General features: G+C 40.6%; 4 protein-coding genes across 5 annotated transcripts in view; 2 read left to right on the top strand and 2 right to left on the bottom strand.

The window, feature by feature from the left end:
- Positions 1 to 575, top strand: part of LOC122410704 (pickpocket protein 28-like) — a 56734-nt gene extending 56159 nt beyond the window's left edge. The window contains exon 10 of the mRNA XM_043419076.1: positions 21 to 575. Within this exon, the coding sequence (XP_043275011.1) occupies positions 21 to 208 (188 nt within the window). The 3' untranslated portion in view covers positions 209 to 575. The remainder of the gene's footprint in view (positions 1 to 20) is intronic.
- htt (huntingtin) lies at positions 565 to 13061 on the bottom strand. Its single transcript, XM_043419029.1, has 15 exons — positions 12762 to 13061; positions 12167 to 12350; positions 11563 to 11841; positions 11342 to 11483; positions 10578 to 11156; positions 9707 to 10311; positions 9312 to 9625; positions 7828 to 9198; positions 3314 to 7460; positions 2840 to 3045; positions 2583 to 2757; positions 1737 to 2150; positions 1279 to 1442; positions 1075 to 1162; positions 565 to 953 (listed from the first exon to the last, which is right to left on the bottom strand). The coding sequence occupies exons 1-15, from the start codon at positions 12866 to 12868 to the stop codon at positions 855 to 857; spliced, it is 8874 nt and encodes a 2957-aa protein (XP_043274964.1). The 5' UTR covers positions 12869 to 13061; the 3' UTR covers positions 565 to 854.
- Positions 13062 to 13234: 173 nt separating this feature from the next.
- On the top strand, positions 13235 to 16247 carry Dlip2 (Dorsal interacting protein 2). Its single transcript, XM_043419067.1, has 3 exons — positions 13235 to 13430; positions 13510 to 13702; positions 14185 to 16247. The coding sequence occupies exon 3, from the start codon at positions 14227 to 14229 to the stop codon at positions 16228 to 16230; it is 2004 nt and encodes a 667-aa protein (XP_043275002.1). The 5' UTR covers positions 13235 to 13430; positions 13510 to 13702; positions 14185 to 14226; the 3' UTR covers positions 16231 to 16247.
- A 127-nt stretch (positions 16248 to 16374) lies between these two features.
- LOC122410708 (cytosolic non-specific dipeptidase-like) lies at positions 16375 to 19154 on the bottom strand. Of its 2 annotated transcripts, none has more exons than XM_043419085.1 (5): positions 19026 to 19154; positions 18697 to 18936; positions 18313 to 18577; positions 17596 to 18142; positions 16375 to 17364 (listed from the first exon to the last, which is right to left on the bottom strand). In XM_043419085.1, exons 1-5 carry the CDS (start codon positions 19044 to 19046, stop codon positions 16953 to 16955), a joined length of 1485 nt encoding a protein of 494 aa, XP_043275020.1. In that variant the 5' UTR covers positions 19047 to 19154; the 3' UTR covers positions 16375 to 16952. The 2 variants fall into 2 exon arrangements, with proteins under 2 accessions (XP_043275020.1, XP_043275021.1); XM_043419086.1 differs by having other exon boundaries at positions 17596 to 18070.
- Between the last annotated feature and the right edge of the window lie 8 nt (positions 19155 to 19162).

Genomic DNA, 19162 nt, shown 5'->3' with positions numbered 1-19162 from the left:
GCGACCGCGACTCCGCGTAGCATCCGTCGGTGGGGCAGCGGGCTTGTTTCTCGGTGCGAGCGTAATATCCTTCGTCGAGATCATCTACTACGCGACCCTTCGCCTCTGCTGGTACAGGATTGGGATACGAAAAGAAAGAGAAAATAAATTAAAAATTCAAAAAATTATGGTTAAACAAAATTGTGACAAAATTCTTCTCAAGTATTGACGTTTTCGGATGCTTGGCATCGAAAATTATTTGAAAAAACAGATTGACGATTTTAAAATATTAAAACATGTATTCTTAAGTCGATGCTATGGTTCAACGCTTTTTTATAGTCGACGAATTAGAAAAAGTTTTCAAAAAGTTTCTCAGTCCATTGAAGGTGAATGTCTGGAAACTATTCCTCCCTACTTGAACTGTCGATAACAGCAGAGAACAGATTTTATTGATTCTTTGATAAAACTTCTGCTTTTTTATTGACGAAGGGATGGGCTCGTAAAAACCCGGTCGGGTATACGTGGAAATGATAAAGATCAAAAAAATTATGTTAATGAAAACAGAGCTAAATAAAAAGGTTCGAATAACTGGAAAATACGTTTTTTTATTTACTGTTGAGATGTTCACACCGTTTCGTCGTCTGGACTCGACCGAATATCAACACTGATAAACGAATCAATAAAATATTACATACATACATACAATTATACACGCGATTAATCGAGTCAGTGGACGAACGATGCAGTGGAACTTGGTCTAACGGTTTACTCTGATTTTTCTTTGCTATTTACGTCGTGCTGCGTAAATCTCGTTCGTCGTTATATTTTCATAAATCTCACGAAGTGCGTATAAAGGAATGACGGAGGATTTTCGTCTAAAAAGACGCGAGTATATCACTGAATGGGGTTCCCAGTTCCTTTGATGCAGCCTCGAAACCCTCCACGAAAGCTTTCTTCTGATCCTCGCTAGATAACTACAAACAAACAAATGAGTTTATGAAACACCATCTTTCTATGGAGCCCACAAAATTCTTAGTTTTGAACAACTCTCTCCGTTAAAATACAATATTGCCAACGAGAAGAAATCGAACTTACTCTTTGATAGAAATCCGACGCTGCTATGCACAAAATTTTCTTGTCCTCGTACTCGTACTTTCCCATTCTCGACTGAACTAGTGGAAATCTGAATTTTGACGGCTCAGGAAAAGAATATCTGTGAAATATTCTATTACTTTTGGTTCTCGATTCATTGATCCTGAAACTTTTGATCTCGTGGATTGTCACCAATTCAAAGGATACAGGGCTCTCAACCAAGGATTAGTCGAAGCGCTGATAAAGAAGCACGAAAGACACCAAGTCGACATTGCCAAGGGTAAACTTTGGATGAAATTAGGAAGACTAAAAACAATCCAATCCTGTAGTAGTTCTAGTTGAGTACCGTTGCAGGCTACTCGTTCGCAAACCTGATGGAAAAAAATATAATCAGAATTACTAAAATCTGTGAAACATCAGTTACCACGATTCTTCGGGGCATTCAGTTACTGCCACGGGTCTTGAGAGCCCGGAGGTCCACTACTCGTATTTTTTTAAAACTTTCTATTTTCCAAAACATTTATTTTCAACGGTGGAGCAACTCGTAGGCGAATGGTGCCGGATCCAGTGTCGACAAAGCGAATAATTTTGAAGTTCAAAGTTTCGAGCGTCGCCTGAGTTAACAAGACTCGTGGCGGTGACGCAACGATAATCGATCGAATTACCTTGAAGACAACAGCTGACAAAAGTCTCTGATGGGGTTGCTGAGGCGACAAAAATTCGCCGATTACCTTAGTAAGAATATCGGAGGGTGGGAAAAAATCGCCGAGAACTTCGGAAAGAACAGCGCAGAGTACTTGAACCTCAGTTGGATAACCGCGCTTTATACGATCGAATATCGAGGCCGTTCTTTCGATGGTGCGCACCAGAGCTTCGGGCTCGATGTCGGGCAGCGGTTCCTCAGTTTCAGGACGATTGAATCTGTCAGCCGACTCGGTGTACATGCACGTCAACAGTAATTGGAGCGCTGGCAATGCGAGCAGAGGACTCGCTTGTCGCAAACGTTCGATCGTCACTTTGACTATTTGCTCCGCTACTCGGCCAACCACGCTACGAGTCGCAATTAGTCGCTCTAGTCCCTGAAATCCAATTTTCCTTTTAACGCATTTCAATTATGTCAATCCTCGATACTGCATTTATCAAGTTTGCATATTTATCGTTGCTTGGAAATAAAAAATCGACAAACTCAACGCGACAAGAATCGGAGCAACGCTACTATAATTTGGTTATATTAATCGAGGTATTTTCACTAATCATTCGAATGATTCGATCATTCTTCGAATTTGATTCTCGCGATACTGGGATTTTTGCTCAAATTGTTACCATCAAACACTCGCGTGTAGGCAACGAATCTTTACGACTTTTAAAAGGATAAAAATCTATATCGTTCGATTCAAGGCTCAAAAATGAATTTTTTCTGGAAAAAAATTTGATTGGTTCTTTATATTGGGGTGTAAGACAACGAAAATCCTTTCTGAATGCTTTCTTTAGAAAATGATAGGAAACTCAACCTGCAGAAACGTTCTATGAAGATCTGTCGAAATATTTGGCAACGTGACTAGAGTGAGAACCAATTCCAAAACAGCAGGAGCTTCGGCTTCTGGTGGAGTATCCTCGGCGTGTTCCAAGAGGAAAAATACCAGAGCCCACATGATCCTCTGATGTTCTTCGCTCTGACCGAGGACTCTAAAATTAAAAAATGCAAAAACAGCGTGACGCTACTGTTTGGGGAATGAAAATTTTTTGAATGGAAGCCGACAACAATTACCCATTCTCCTCTTGCACCTCGATATGCTTTTGAATGTACTTAATCGCCAAGGGATGAACGACGTTCATCGTTTCCTCGCAATTAGCCAAAATGGCACTTTGCAAAAGATACAACATGCCATGGAGCGCCGTTATACGAGCGGGTAAGAAGCTCGATTTGAGGCTCAGATCTATCGAACGTTTGACTTTTTCCAAAGTTTCTATATCCTGGAAACAAAAAATTCAACTTTATATTAAAAAATAACTTTTTACTGAATATTATTAGCAATAAATTGTTGATACTGAGATACTGCGATGGTTTTTCATGATCCGGGCAACTATTTTTAATAAAAATTTTATTTTGGAAAAGAATCGGTTCCATTGCACTCAGAGTTTTAAAAATTTGCGTTGGAAGGTTGAAAATCGCGATAGGCCTAGACCAGGAATAAAACCAAAGGCAGCAAGCTCAGGGAAGTAAGAAAAATGACAATCGTACCAGGGGAGCGAGTACAGCAGCTGATTTACAAATAGCGACGACGAGATAGTGATGTAAAATTTCATTCTCGACGATATGAGTCCTGGAAATTTCCAAGCAAGTATCGAGCATCCATTGGAACTGCGCTCTCTCGACGAAAATTTCAGACATGGACAAAAGGGACTTGATGACTTCGTTGAGTAGCCTCGGAGGAGTATTGGCTCCTGGCATCATCCAACGCGTGTAGAGTTCGATGAGAAACCGCAGACAGGAGGCGACGTCCAATCTCGAAATTTCGAGAGTTCGTTGTCGTCGTTCTTTCAATGAAATAACGGAAGAACTTAATTTATCCTCGTGCAGAGCGCACACGGACCACAGGTAAGGAATGGACAATTGGCTGTACGTGAATTCACGAGTATTTGGATTTCTCTCGATGTTTCCACGATCGAACAAGTGCTCCAACCTCGCGGAGTCTTGTCTCGTTTTTCCAGCGTTGCTGACGAACTCGTACTTGGTCGTCAGGATGTCCTGAACGACGAGCAGCCTCTGGGAGCTTTTTTTCAGCAGCGCCAGTTGAGGGTCCCGTGGATGATGGATGGGTAAACTGTTGCCCGGATTGCCCGGGCAGGGGAGCAAAAGTGTCTGCATCAAGAGACGAGTTATCGCCTGAACGGCGAGACTCGTGGCTAAACTCTGCAAAGCATCCTCCGAGCGGTCGAGCTCGTTGGGAGAAAAGCTCAAAACACTCAAGAGCGCCATCCACATTTCTTCGAACTGAAGCCTCGAGGTCCAGCCCAGAAGAGTCACCCTGAAAATGAATTGCTGAAGGATATCAACTTCCTGAAGAAGATTTGACTCGATCGACAAGAGTGGCAAATTGCACTTTGTCGTCCCGGATGGCGTCACCGTCCAACCCTGTTTCCAAGCGAGGGGCGGCGTCAGAACGAAAGTATTCACGAGCGGTTGTCTGCTGATGCTTATGATCAAACTTTTCAGAGTTCTCAACATGAAATCCGGCATACTTTGCGAATCTTCCCGACGATTTTCCAACCAGCAAACTAGTCCACTCATTTCGAGACAGGCACGAGCGTAATATTTCGTGTCCTCGGAACCCAGAGCTTCGCTCAAGCCCTGATCGTCCGGGGCAACCAGAGGGGTCCCACTTTTTATTGACCAGTGATTCACGAGCTTCGTGAGAGTCTTGGATGCCGAGCAAATCCACGAGTATCGTGTCTCGCTTCCGAATATTCTCGTTATTCCCTCGTTCTTCAATAACTCCTCGGCACAATTCAGACTCAGTTCGAGCTCGTGAGGCTTCAGCATTCTAGCACTTTTTTCGTGAAGCTCCAGCATCCAGTGCGCAGTTTCCAGAGTGAGGAGAGCGAATTTGGCCAAATCCTCTTCATACTTTTCCACCGAAGAATCTAGTGAGAATTTCTGCATTTCGTGTAAACTCGTTACGTAATTCGTCACTGAAGGAATGAGAGTGAAAAGAGTTTCCCGATAAATCGTGTCGTCGATGAGGTTCGAAAGTCTCGAAGTGTACTTGACGATTTTGCCGTTGTTCTCAGAGCTGCTGGGGTCGTAAATCTGATGTGGTTTTGGCACTAATTCGTTCATGCTACGAACCTTTTCCAAAATGCAACGTCTGGCTGATCGATAAAGAGGACAAGGCTCCGTCGATCGACCGTTCGCCGCGATTTCATTTTCACGAAATTTTTCCCTGGTCATTCTAACCCCGAGTCTCACGCATTCTGTGAGAATTTTCAGATCGAATTCTTTGGCACCGAGGATCGAGTCGCACTCCTCGAGCTCGAGGTTGCTCAGCAATTGTGCAGATTCCGGGAGGTCCAGACTCGCGCAAGGATTGCAACAGCGTAGTTTGACTTGGGAGTAGAACCACTGACGATCCAGTTGGATATTTTTCACTGTGGACGGATTGAAGGGACGGCAATGTTCGAGCTCCAACGGGGACAAATCGTAATAAGCGACCGCCAGTTTGTTCATCAGACTGACGAGTGTCCCGTGCTTCCGCGCTAACTTGGTGGTGTGCAGCGTTTCCATGACTTGGAGCAAATCGTCGCGTGGCAGTTGCTCGAGCGCGTCCGCTGGACTCGAGGCCAAAAGTATCTCCGCTCGTCTGCTTGCGATCTTCGCAGCCATACGAGAAAGCGCGAGATGCTTGGTTTCCAGGAAGCGTGGAATGAGCGCGATTATGACAGCGCCGCTTTGACAATTGTGAGCACCTTCCATACACTGCAACAATCTTTTGACGAAGGAGGGCTTCGTCAGGTCGAGGCACCGTGCTGCTATCGCTTGCACCAAGAGACCACTCGCTGCTGGGTTTCTGTGAACTGCTGCCGTCACCAAATCTCGAACGGGAGGTTCGTTCGACAAATTAATTGTTTCTTCGATGTGATTGACCAAAAGCCACGTCAGTGGTTCGACATCATTCAAATTTTCGCAAACGTGATCGCAAAATAATATCGTACCTGCTTCGCGTACGATTCTTCTGTTTATGCTGCTCTTCTGACTCTCAGAATTTTCGTGATTCTTCCCAAGATTGAAGTTCGCTTCTCCGAGGGCTTTCAATTTGCTCCCCTCAGCGATAATTCTGCTACGGTTTTCCAGATTCTCAGCAAAAGCCGAGCTCCATCCAGTCTCTTCGATCCCCAATATTTTAGACCAGAAGCTCACTTCGCTGTAATCCAAAAGCGTCATCAAATAAGCCCAGTGGCAAGTCAAAAGCGGACAAGTGTCCGCGACGTCGATCATCATCGCGTTCAATCGAGAAATTGGCACGTTTTGCGTCTCATTTTTACGGATTATTTGCATCGATGCGTTCGCGATTTTGCAGTGACTCCCGGATTCGAACATGTGAACGCACAGTTGGAGGAAAAAAGCGAATTGGTGAATGAGGCAGGTGTCCTCGTCGGTGGAACCTGAGGGCTGAGAAGATTGCATTGAATCGATTACGGTCTTGAACGTAAAGTGATCGGTGGTCAATATTTTTTCACGATAATCAACGGATTCCAGGAGACAACGAATTCTCCCACCGACGAGATCGATCACGCGGAAAATAAAATAAGCGAATATGTTTTCCGGGGAGATCGGGGATGATTGAACGTTGGTAGCGTTGAGAGGATCTGCCGAGGAGTAAATCGTGTCGAAAAGTCCCAAAGTGTGCACCAAATCGGTCATGTAAACGCTCAGGTCGGACAACCTCGCGAGCATGGTTTCTTCTTTGGCGTAAGCGATCAAAGTGAGTAGAACAAGGTTCACCATACCCAACCAACGTTTCAGACGAACGAGAGGTTCTTCGATGCTCGGGGGCACCGTGAAGAGGACTTTCAAAAGTGGATCCACGGGTCTGAAGACCGTGGGGGAAACGGCAGCGAAAAGTTTCATCAACGCTGAATCCGCGTGTTTCCTCTCAACGCGAATTTTCCCTGAAGCCAAAAGCGGTAAGATCGTGTCTGTCGATAGACGGGACCATCGTCGCCACTTCTCTTCGCCATTGCCGTCGTCTTCGTACCGCGATTCTGCAATGCACCTTGCCAAAAGGTCCAACACTCGTGGATACTCGATTAATCGAAGCATCGTTGTCATCAAGACTTCTCGCGTGGTTTCGAGCTCCCTCTGATCCGTGGGATTTTTCGTAGTCGCTGAAGATCGTACCAAAAAAATGTCCTCGACTGTGGGTATCAAGGCTGGGATGCAGTGACTCGTCGGCGGCTGTCCGCTCGCCATCAAACCGTCGCAGAGTTGGATTATTTTTGGCACATCGATTATATTTTTCGAGTGAAATTTTTTGTACGAAAGGTGCACTAGAAAAGAAAAAATTTTCGGCAATAATTGGTCCGTATTTTGAATCTGTGCTTCGTCGATGAAGGCGAATTGATCGAGCACGAAACCTATGAATATTTTGTCCGTGTCCAAAAGACAATAATTCACGTGCAACTGCACCAGTTGAGTCAAGAGCGACAGTACTTGAGTCTGGAATTCTACAGCACCGGTCGTCGTGTATTGCTTCAGAGATTTTATCACCATCGGCTCGAAAATCTTTATGAAAGATGTCACCGATGTTTTTTGGTTCGTTACACGTGCGAAACTCTTGAACACCGATGATAATTTACGATCTTCTCGTCTCCGCATCGAGCCGATCCAACTGAAATTGAAAAAAAATATGTTCAATATTTTTTTTAGGCTGATCTGTTTTGTAGTATTTCAATTTGTACACGATCGTTTTCAATGAATTCCAGATTTTCACGAGAAAATTTGGCAGAATAATTTCATTATCGAGCCTTGGCGGTGCTTTATTTTCAACAACGTTCACCAAACGTCGACGGCTTCAAAGTTTTTTAAAAAAAGTCTTTCCGGACCGTCCTTAAACCTTTTTAATTTTAGAGGGACTTTGTACCTCTGAAATTCATTGAATATTCAAACTTCATTATCATTTATTATGATTAGGGTCACAATTTACGTTCCTACAAAGATACCGGAGGGGTTTAGGATCAAAAGCCAAAAAATCTCACCCCGCGTCTGGTTCGTTTCCACCCCTGCAATTATTTCCCATAGCTTTGATGGTCTCTGCCATGTGCCTGGCTGGTTTTTGGAAGCATTGTGCGTACAAGCCACGGCGAGCGTCGTCTCTCCGGAGGTCACCATTTTTTTGAGGATTTCTTCCGGCCTCAAATTCTGCCCACCGCGCATTGAGATTTGTGCCGAAAAGGCTCTTCAACAGTTGTCGAACGCACTGTACCGTGGTAGTCGGGGCAAGAGTGAGAGTCGTTTGAAGATAGTGGAGAATTTCATCGGCGTGTTTGCTTGCTTCGGGGGTCCCAGCGATTTCCAAAATTTGGGACATGACTTCGAGACAAGCGTTGAGAAGAGCGAGATACATTTTGCTTGCTTCAGAGTCAAGAGTGCTGGTGTAATTGGCGTGGGCCGATTTGAGTGTTTCGTAAAGCTTCATGTAATGTGGCATAGGAAAAAAATTGCCAGTCAATTCTTTGCCAGTTTTGAGGACACCGAGTCCCCGTTCTCTTTCCTTAAGCTTTTCGTGCGAGGAAACTTTTTTTCTCGGTGAAAGCGACTGAGCCGAAGGAAGAGACGGCAATGCAGATTTGGCGCTCGGTGGAACGAGCTGAATTCCATCGATAACGTGCACGTAAATATTTACAAGTCTCGCAACATGAGTAAACAAAAGTTCCAGATTCCGATTCGTCGCAGTGTCCTCGAAGAGATGCCACAGACTCGCGACGTCATTGGAATTGCCATTTTTCTCGTTATTCGTTTCACTGTTGGGCTTCAGAGCGTGCAGAGCGATTCCTGATATTACGTTTCCCACCAATATGATCAAGTGTCGATGTATCGATAGATCCAGGCTCACCGGCGATGAGGACAACATCGAAGTCACCAGAGACAAAAGTCCGTTGCCAATGGGCGTTAAGACGTTAGTTGTCAGAGTAACTTGGTTGATTTCTGGTGTTCGACTCGATGCACTTATTTTCGCCTCTTTTTTTACAGGCAATTTTGCTACGAAACAATCCCACGCTCGGGGATAAAGCGTCGTCGGATAAACCTGGCTCAAGTGACTCAGAGCTTCGCAACAACCGTATGCGAAATATTTCGATGTGTAAACGAGCAATTTTTCCGTTAATAAATTGATTACTATGGACAGAGAATCTTCTAACTTTTCACGATTGTCTCGCTTTCCAGTGTCAACGTAAAACGAATAAAATGGCTCGTTCAATGTTTCTACCATTAACTTATACTCCATTTGACACGTTCTCGACGAGAGTGGATCGGATATTATCGTCGAGAAATAACGATCCGTATAATGCGAAGCTTTTCTCGTCACTTCGTTTTCGTTCGGATGCTGATAGTACAACGATGGAATAATCCTTTGAAAAGGGAAACAAAAATATCGTCAAAAAGATTATAAATAAATCAAACCTTAAAACTATTTTTTTTCGCCATAGAAACCAAGGGGAAGAAATGACTCAGTTCGATTTACCTAACGATAGCTCCGCTCGCAGCAGCCCGAATTCTCGGATCCAAGTCTGCGAGCAACGTGAGTAAAGCTTTGATTGCGTTTTCTTGGAAATCAAAGTTTCCCGTAACATGCTTAACTGCGATATAGGGCAATTCGCTCAATACTTTGGCTAATTGTACTTTAACGAGAAAATATGGATTGTCGACTAGACGCAAAAGTTTTTTCATTGCTCGAACTCCCAGATGATTGTCTTCCGATTCAAGAATATCCGTCAAACAAATATTCAAGGCCATTAGAGTTTGACGACAAGCGGTCGTCGAATCATCCTCTAAACCCTGCAAACGATCGTGTTAAGAACATTGATTTTTCTCGGTACAACAATCAACTACGTAAATTCAAGGAATTTTTCTGTCTACCTTTATCAACAAATTTATGAGATTCTCCAGTGGCACTGCCTTCTCGCCCGGACGTTGGTCACACGATTTTTCGATATTGCTATAACTGCCTTTGCAACGTGCGTAAACAGCTGTCAGATAAAGTCCAATGAGGATGGTCACGTTTCCTCGTATCTGAGGATCTGGATGTTCGGAGAACAGCAAAACATCAGCAATCATCTGTTGATTGCCATCGAGTGTTGGATCTTTTGCAAGAGTCATAGACAAAACTCTTGGGTAAAGGCGTAAAATATTGCCTATACAAGTGAGAGCCAATGACTTAACGCTAACGCGGAAATATTTATCAGGAACTAATTGTCCACGAATTCCTGTGAGCAGGAACGACGATGTCAAATAACGACATGCGTAAATCAGCGGTACTTCTAAATCGGTGTAAGACCCAATGTCTATTCTTTCTTGTGGCATATTCGAGACTGTGATCAACGACGAATCATCCGAAAAATTCAATTCTTCGTGTAATATCGGATCCTCATCAATTTTTTCACTTTCCCGCGAATTCAACTGGTCCAGTTTTATAACACGATCCACTGAGGTTTCCAGGTCGACTGTATCGTCAGTCAAATCACCTGTGTCAAGTAAATGCGGATAAATTATATAATAACGAAACTAAACGTTTGGAGTATCAAATTTCGTACAGAAACTTGTCTAACAACAGTTTTCTGAGTTAAGCAGTCGAATTTTCGAAGGTTTTCGTAGGAATTTCGATTCTGCACAAAATGGGTCACCCCAACTCTGCTCAATTTTTAGTCTTGATTACGACATAGTGCACGATCCAAAATTCGGTCGATCAAGCTATGAATGTATAAAATAAAAATTGACCTCTTGTACCTACTGTCAATCGAGCGATTACTCATCGAATATTGATTTTCTGAATGATTGTCTGACATTTCCAAAACTCCACAGCTCATCGAAGGTGAATCAGATTGCGATTGGTGATGGCCACTGAAATTGTTAGTCGAATCGGTGATCCATTTTTCAACTTTTGGTTCAATTTCCGGAGTGTCCGGTTCGAAAAGTGTAAGCCTCGATTCCGTGTGATCGCCAGAAATCGTTGTGGTCGCAGAGCTCATTTGTCCCAACGATATTCGCGTCGAATTTTCTACAGCAATTATTTTGCTGCTGGGTATGCCTCTCTCCGATGTCAAAATTTTCACGAGCTCTTCCTCTGGCGACTGAAGGAGTTGTGCGAGTGTTTCGAGTGCTGCATTCACCATATTGTGATTCGAGTGCCACTTTGCATAGTGCAAACACAGATCGTAGATTTGTATCAGACAATCAATTTGACATGTTTCCGATTCAACCTCCCCTTCCGGAGGAGCTTTTATGTGAGGTAGGATTATTCTCAAACAACCAAGAACTCCAATTACCAGGGACGTGTTATCTTCGGTCTGTGAGACTGGCACTAAAGTATCTGCATTGAAATACCAGAATAATAAAAATTACAGTATTGAATAATTTTTTGAAAGGTTTGATGTGTTGTGAAATGATCTTGAGTTTTAATGAACGGCGCATTGGAATATTATTTGTGTAATGGATAACTTGTCATCGATGGAATGGATAATTGATATTGATTGTTCTCGTGTGAATATTATTTACCTATGAGATTTCTTAGCACGTAATTCAAGAAAATTCGAGGTATTCGACAATGCAAGCAAGTTGTTAATATCATGCTAGCTGCGTTTCTTCGAAATACCGCCTGAGATGAAGACAAGTTTGGATAGAATGCTTTGAGAAGTGTCTGAAATAAGTTTTTCTATCATCAAAACGTATATTTCTTAGTGTACCGGGAATTGATTGATGACATAAGTTATTCTTACCTTCACATCTTTATCCGTCATAAATGGTCCTAGACTCTTTAAAATCAAAGGCAAAGATTGAGCTAATGTGTCGATTACAGAGTCTTCGCTTCTTTGAGTGATTGCCACTATACATGGCAATAAATTTGACACATAAGCTTTCCCTTTCATCGGTCTTATTGTGTGACTCAGAACAGCAAAACGCCATAGCGCTGCACGCAATGATCTTGCTGAACCATTTTTATTTATCATGTTGTACAGAGCAAACTGCACTTTTATTATATTGCTATCTGCCATTGACTGAAAATAATGAATATTAATCATTGATTATATGAATTTACCATTATCTTTTTGAAACGATGTATAAAAGATTTTTTTTAAATTAAAAATTTTATAAAATATACAAAGAAAAAATTAATTTCCATAACTCTTGATCAATGAATTGTTGCATATAAGTAGAGAAATATTAATAAACACAGATTGTAAGAAATGAAGAAAATCAAATCATTTAAAAATTTTTTTTCAAAAATTATAATTTCAAAAATTTTCAGGATTTCTCTTGCTGCAAAGAATTTGGAGTTAAAGTTACTGATAACGATTACTAATTATGAATATTTCCCAATACTCTTATAATCCTGTTGAGACATTCATCAGCCAGCATCCGAACATCCGATTCAGAATCATCGCACAGCTCAAGTAAACGACTGATAGAAAGACCGAGAACTTGGGAAAAGTGTGGTGCTGTTTTTACAGATGGTAAACACATATTCTCCACTATGGTGGTGCAGCAGGCAATTTTTTCTGCTTTCCTAGTTTGACAAAAATGATATAAAATAGAATTTAAAAAGTTTCTTTTCAGATTTTTTATTTTTTCAAATAAATTGTCTGTACAGATATAGTTCATAAATTATACAAAATTGGAGACAAAAGGTTTTTACTGTTTGCGGCTGACATATTATTGTTTCTATATTTGATAATGGTTTTGAATCTAGAATTCTATTCATCTCACAGCTTAATTGAATCATTTCCAAAAAAATCTATCTGGAATCCTCTATCAACAAATGTTGTTAAAGGGATGTATGTAAGACCTTAATTGAAAACAATTAAAAAACAAAACTTTATTGTGCAGAGAATGATTCGATTCTTTAATGGATTCGAAATTTCTTCCAAAGAAATAATAAATTACATGATTAGCAACAATAAAGAGGTGTATTGTTTACCTTGCAGCATGATCAGTTAAGCTGTTGGTGTTCTGTTGAAAATTTCGTATTGCATCGACAGCTTTCATAGCAGTATTAAGAGCTTGCGCCATTGTTGTAATATTCATTAGCAACAAAGTCTCAATTTAAAAAAAACAATAGTCACACACAATTTTTCGTATCCATTATCTTCAAAGTTGAAGCTCGTATTAATCAAGTAAGGCAATAACAATGAGGGGACAAACGAATCATAACCAAACAGTTGCTACAGTTTCCTGCCATTTGTGACAGACGAATTTTCTTCTGTGCAATACTACTACGACATCATCGCACTGGTACATAATAACACGAATTACGTGCAATATACGTGTATGTCGTTGATTTGAATCGGCGCACACGAGCCACCCAGCAACTGACGACGCCAAGCGACGAACAAACACATAAAAATTCTGCTGCAGGTTTTCCCGCGCTCCTAACAAAACGCTTCTAGATGTCGCTAAGTGTAGACGACCCAATCATAGCTTAGAAAATGGCAGCAGCTTGAGAAATTTCTCAATTACTCATCGTACAATTGTGTTATTACCGGAAAACATTTTCACTCCAGCCGAGTTATATTTCAAAAGATCTACAACAACGTTTCCATTGCAAAATACTTTTTCCCGCGAATTGTGAAAAAAAAAAGGCGTCGAGGTAAATATTCAAAAAGGAACGCAGTCTTTACGCTGATTGTACCCTCGTGAAATTTTGTCACATTGTTTGTATTCTACAGAGCGTGGACATCAGATTTGCGCACATTATGGATCTTTTTATTGAAAACGCGCTCGAATTTTCAATGTGAAAAAAAAACTATTGTTTCTTAAAACAAAAACAAAATGTGGTTCGAACGGTTTGGCACACTTTGAGGACAGCTTATCACTGTATGAAATGTTGCAAGTTCAGCAAAACTCTTTCTGCAGCCTGAGGTAATTCCGCGTTGAAAAATGAAGAAATACTCTCTGAAAAATCCTGGTTGCCTTTGAATATTAATCAATCTTCAGTACAATGTCTCTGACTTATTCCTGTAATGAAATTCTGGATTACCGCTCTGATTCGTTTTGGCCCAGGTAAAACTGTCATTTTCAACACAATTGGAATACATTTTGTCAACTTCGACTGGCAAAAACAAATTAGAGCCAAACATCAGATGTCACCGGGTCATTAGGACCCAGAGCGAAAATTTTGAATCAGTTAATACTCAAAATTGAAATCTTTTTTGTTATTAAAAAATGATACATAATGATTTTTTCACAGCCCATTTTTTTCAATACCGTTAAGTATTTCCAAATTCAATGTTTTATGTGAAAAAAAATCAAGATTTCTCATAAAAAATACACTTCCCATGTATCTCATTAGGATATTTATTTCTTTTTACATCTTCACATAAGTATCAAATAATTATTTTCAGCATTCATCATCTAGATTTAATGAAAATCATTGGTGAACAAAAATGCCAGGCTGTGCTGCAATTGGTTGCAACAATCGCAGTGAGAAGGGTTTTACTATGAAATGTTTTCCTCGTAATCCAAAGTTGAGAAAAATTTGGACAGAAAGAGTATCGAGAGCAGATTGGGAGCCGTCAAACAATTCGTTCCTTTGTCACGTACATTTTGAGGCAGATCAGTGGACGATAACGCAGAGTGGAAGAATAAAGTTGAAAAAGAACGCGATCCCATCGATATTTACTGTTACGTCAACACGAAAATCACCAAGGAAGAGGAGGAAGCTGGTTCACAGCGAAGAAGAAGATATTTACATAATTGAGTATCTGGACGATCCCACGAACCATAAAATCTCGTCGAAAACAGTGAATTCAAGTTACGGTTGTTATTCAACGAGTAATTTGCCCACGATCGTAAGGTCAGGTTTCTCACGCTCTTCGTGTCGTACGACAAGTGAAAGTGTTATGGATACGACCGAAATGCCTGAAACAATCGTCGTTTCTGACGGCATGAGTGACGAGAGTATAAAAGAGATAAAAGGTGCAAACGGTGTCACTAACGACTCCAAAGTATCGGAAACTCCGAATGACTCGGAAGTTGTAATAAAAAAGGAATCACCGCCAAATTCGAATCACGAACTCGACGAGATCGAGGAAAAATTACGATTCATTTGCGACGGTGAGCCACAGAAAGACGACAAGAATACTATAGAAAAAGAAATCAATAGGAAATGTCAACTTGACGAAGATAAAAGCATGACTGCAAAGTTCAACGAAGATGAAAAAACGACACCTAAAGATTCAAGCAGCGGTAACAATGAAAAATGTACAAAGAGTCAAGAGAACGTTGGCATAAACTCGAGTAATCGTAAAAGACAATCGACGTTTGAAATAACCTCCGATGCGAAAAAGCCGCCCGTTACAAACGGAATAATCAGCTCGAATGTTAATTATGAGAAACCTGAAACCGAAAGCTCTGCAACGGCAAAAAGATCGACGTTTACAATCAAATTAACGGGTATCGACGAAGACGTAACAGAAATCGTCGAGGGTTTGGGAACAGAACCGATTTTAAAGTACAAATCGAGCAATGATTCGTCCAACACCAACAAAAATTTAGTCACATCAGTGATATCTGTAACTGACAACTTCGTAATAAAATCAGAAAATTGGATAAAGAACACTGAACGAAAATTGGAGTCGCGTCTATCGCCAAGCTTGGAAATCAAGCAAGAACCAGAAATTAATGGAATAGAAGACAAAAGTTCGACAAAGCTTTCGTTAGAACCGCCAGGAGATGATGACGACTCGACGGATCGTCAACAACTGAGGAAAAAGGTCAAGTTTCAAGAGGACGTGATAAGAAAGCTAAGAAGCCAATTGAACGCTAGTAAAGAAGCGCAATCGTCAACAAATTACATAAACACGAGATCTCAAACGAAGGGAAAAGTGATTATTCCAAAATCGTGTAATGGTGATTGTCAAAACGAAAGCAAAGATAAGTTGATCAAAGATCTATCAAAGAAAATTGAACACTCAAACGAGACTATTTCGAGGCTTCACAAGAGTCTAAACGAGGAAAGGCAAAACGTCAAAAACGCTCTTCTACAAATTCGCCAAAGAGACAATCGTATCAAAGAAATGAACTGGAAATTGAACAAGGCTTCGAAATACATAGAAAGAGCTGAAAAAAATGCTAATAATTACAGGAAAAAAATGACGAATCTTCAAAATATACTTGCCAAGAAAAATCTCGAGGCAGAAACTTGTAGGAACTCAAACAACTTTAAATTGACGGTACCAGCCGATACGATTAGAAAAGAATACAGAACGTTTTCGAGTGATGTTTGTTCTGCAGTAATCGTTGAAGAAAATGATCATGAAACAACCAACAACGAAAACGTCATTTATCAAACGGTTCAAGATATTTTCGAAGAAAGTAATCATGGCGATGATGATCCGATGATCGACAATCCTGAAGATTTTATGCGTCAATTCGCAGGTTCTCTTTAGAAAAAAAAAACAATTTCTTGTGTTTGATAATTCTTTAAATAAGTATTTTAATTATTTAAAAACTGATAATGACCTGAAAAAACCGCATCACCAAACTGTTTACGGTCTAGGATGGGAAATGTCAAAAATGATGGACACGTTCAAGTTTTCGTAGTTACGAATCGTACATTTCTCAATTTAGTTATTCGAGCATTATTGGAAAACGAGACTTAAAATGCAATAAGTGATTGTTAAAATGCAATATTCCTCGTTATTATTGATTAATTGAATTCCCTTATCAACTTGCTGCAGCAAGTTGATTGCTCTCATATTTAATACATGTACAATGCTGGTTTTGCCTATTGAATTCCTGCATCTAAATTTTTGAAAACTCCCGTTTGACGGTGAGATTATTGCAGTTATTTTTCAACTTTGAAATACAAAAACACTTGATCAAAGTGTTGAAATAGTTGAATGAAAGCTCCAACGCTTTTTACATCTTTTTTGACTTCCCTTAGACCGTGAATCGATGAATAAGAATGAAAACATGTGCACCGTATCGTTTGGACAAAAGCACATCTGTACATCAAACAAAACCTCCAAGTTTTCATGATTATCGCATTTGTTTAAATATCAAATAATGAATCAAGTAAATTAAATGTATGGTAGTGATTCGGAAAGATAAAATTATGTTGGGAGCAAAATTGGAGTGTCATATGGAAAGCTAGTACACACATCTCGGATCAACTGTCTTGTGAAACAACGCTCAAATGATGTAAATAACTTGTAAGTAGCTTGGTACTGTTGATGTAACAACTCAATGAAATATTTTCACCTTCCATGCCGATTTTTGATTCATTGTCTACGAGTGGTAAGACCAAAATATTTTTTTTCCCCTTCAACCCCTTGCGAAATTTCAAGAGTGTTGGATAAGCTCTGCTCTCTCTTATCAAGTTCGGGTCTTGCTTGTAAACGTCGTTCGTCGCGATCCTTGCAGCTTCATAATTCCAGTGCAAATGATCCTCTAACCACGGAGACATCTGGCTGTTTCCCTTCAGAGTGACGTTATTGGGAGTGCATCGTTCGACCAGTTTCTCCTCGATGTATTGGTACAGCAATTTGCACACTCGCTCAGGATTTTGATACGGAACCAAGCTGCATAAATGCTCGATCGAATCAACTTCGGGTTACAATTTTTAGGTTATTTTCACTCAAAACGAACCCACTATTTTTTGGTCAATTGAAATTTGTTTCGACTGCAGTGGAAAAAATCGTCCCACGATATTTAATTTTGAAAAAAAAACGATCAAAAAATTTGTCCAGGATCACTGAGAATCTCAACCAAGAAAAAAAATATGGAAAGGCCCCAAAAAACGAGAAATATACCGTATAGAAAATCTGGCGGTGACTGTTTTAGGAATTGTCAATTGAACAGGAACTTCGGCCTGTAAGTTGTTGTCAATGTAGTGCAAAACGAATGACGGATTCCGCCAAACATTCATGAGCGTTCGTTTGGCTTTTCCATCCAAAGCGAGCTTCTTCAAGCCCGCTATTTTTCTGTAATCGTCAATGTTTACTCTGAGATTGTGATAAATGTCTTCCTCGTCAGGAGTGATTTGGACGACGTCGTCATAAAATTCAGGAATTTTGAAGCGGCCCTTATCATCCACCAAAGTGTTTATTATGAAGAGAATATCTTGAATGGGCTCCCATAATATTCCACCGTATTCTTCACTGTGAAAATTCTCTCTGGGCCCATCGATAGTCACGTCGAAGTAACAATATCCACGAGAACCATGAATCAAACAGGGATCCTTTTTGCTAATCCATTCTCCATCGTTTATGAGCATGCAATCAATTCCTGTTAAAAATCCTGTTTTCAGCTCTTTCAAAGCCTGCTCAACACCAGGACTTCCCACTTCGTGCATCGATTCTAAGAATTTTTTTCATCGGATGAGTTCATTATTTTCCTTTTCATTATAGAACTACCAATTCATCATTACTTAACAGAACTGAACGAACTTCGCTAACTCACTGAATTTTGTAAAATTACACTTTTTTTAATTGATTGATTCAATTTGATTAATTTTTTAAACCAATCACCGCAGAATATTTTGATGTTGACTGGAATTTCCAAGCCTTGAACTTTGTAAGCTTCAAGGGCATGGAGAAAACAGAGCAGAGGACCCTTCATTTTCGCAGCTCCAGGACCGTACAAAATTTTATCTCGTTCGATCAATTCAAAAGGATCTGTTGTCGTCGATGATTCACGAGCCACGTCCGCCACATCCAAATGACAATAGTACAAAAGTGTTTTTGCATTTCCACTACGTCCCAGAGTGCCTAATAACACGAATGGCGTTCTGACCTAAAAATTTGAAGCTGCTCGCTTTCAAAAGCTCTGCGTAACAAGCACGAAATGGAAGTGAACGAGAAAGCGTTGAAATGTGATCGGGACTGTAGTTTCTTGTTTATCAAGAGAAATACCGACGAGTCCGAGTCTTCTGGTGTATAATTTCCAACGTCTTTAAGATCGACATGAAAGCCAAGCCCTTTCAATCGTTCTTCCATCCACTCAATCATGGACGACAATTCTTTATAAGATTGTGGATCGTTGCTTATCCCCGGAATCGCCACGATTTCTCTCAGTTCTTGAACATATTTTTTTTTCTGAGCATCAATGTACTTGAAGCACTTGACTATGTGCGGTGGAATAGCAGCAGGCATCTTGTAAAAATACAATTATTAGAAACGGGATGTGAATACTCAGTGTGATGATTCTCAAAATGTCAAGAGCCCTTTTTATGGCGATTTACATTTGTCTTGTTCTGCATCATTTGTTTGTTCAAGTAGCGAGCAACGCGTTGGATATCCGAACGTTAAACTGTTCCTGGACCATCAGGAAGAGTTACGGAGCTCGAAAAATCGGCTGAAAATATAGATCGTTTGGTTA

Source organism: Venturia canescens, chromosome 5 (genome assembly GCF_019457755.1).
Source record: "Venturia canescens isolate UGA chromosome 5, ASM1945775v1, whole genome shotgun sequence".
Lineage (NCBI taxonomy): Eukaryota > Metazoa > Arthropoda > Insecta > Hymenoptera > Ichneumonidae > Venturia > Venturia canescens.
The sequence above is the reverse complement of the archived record's forward strand: the minus strand, read 5'-3'. Positions and strand labels throughout refer to the sequence as shown.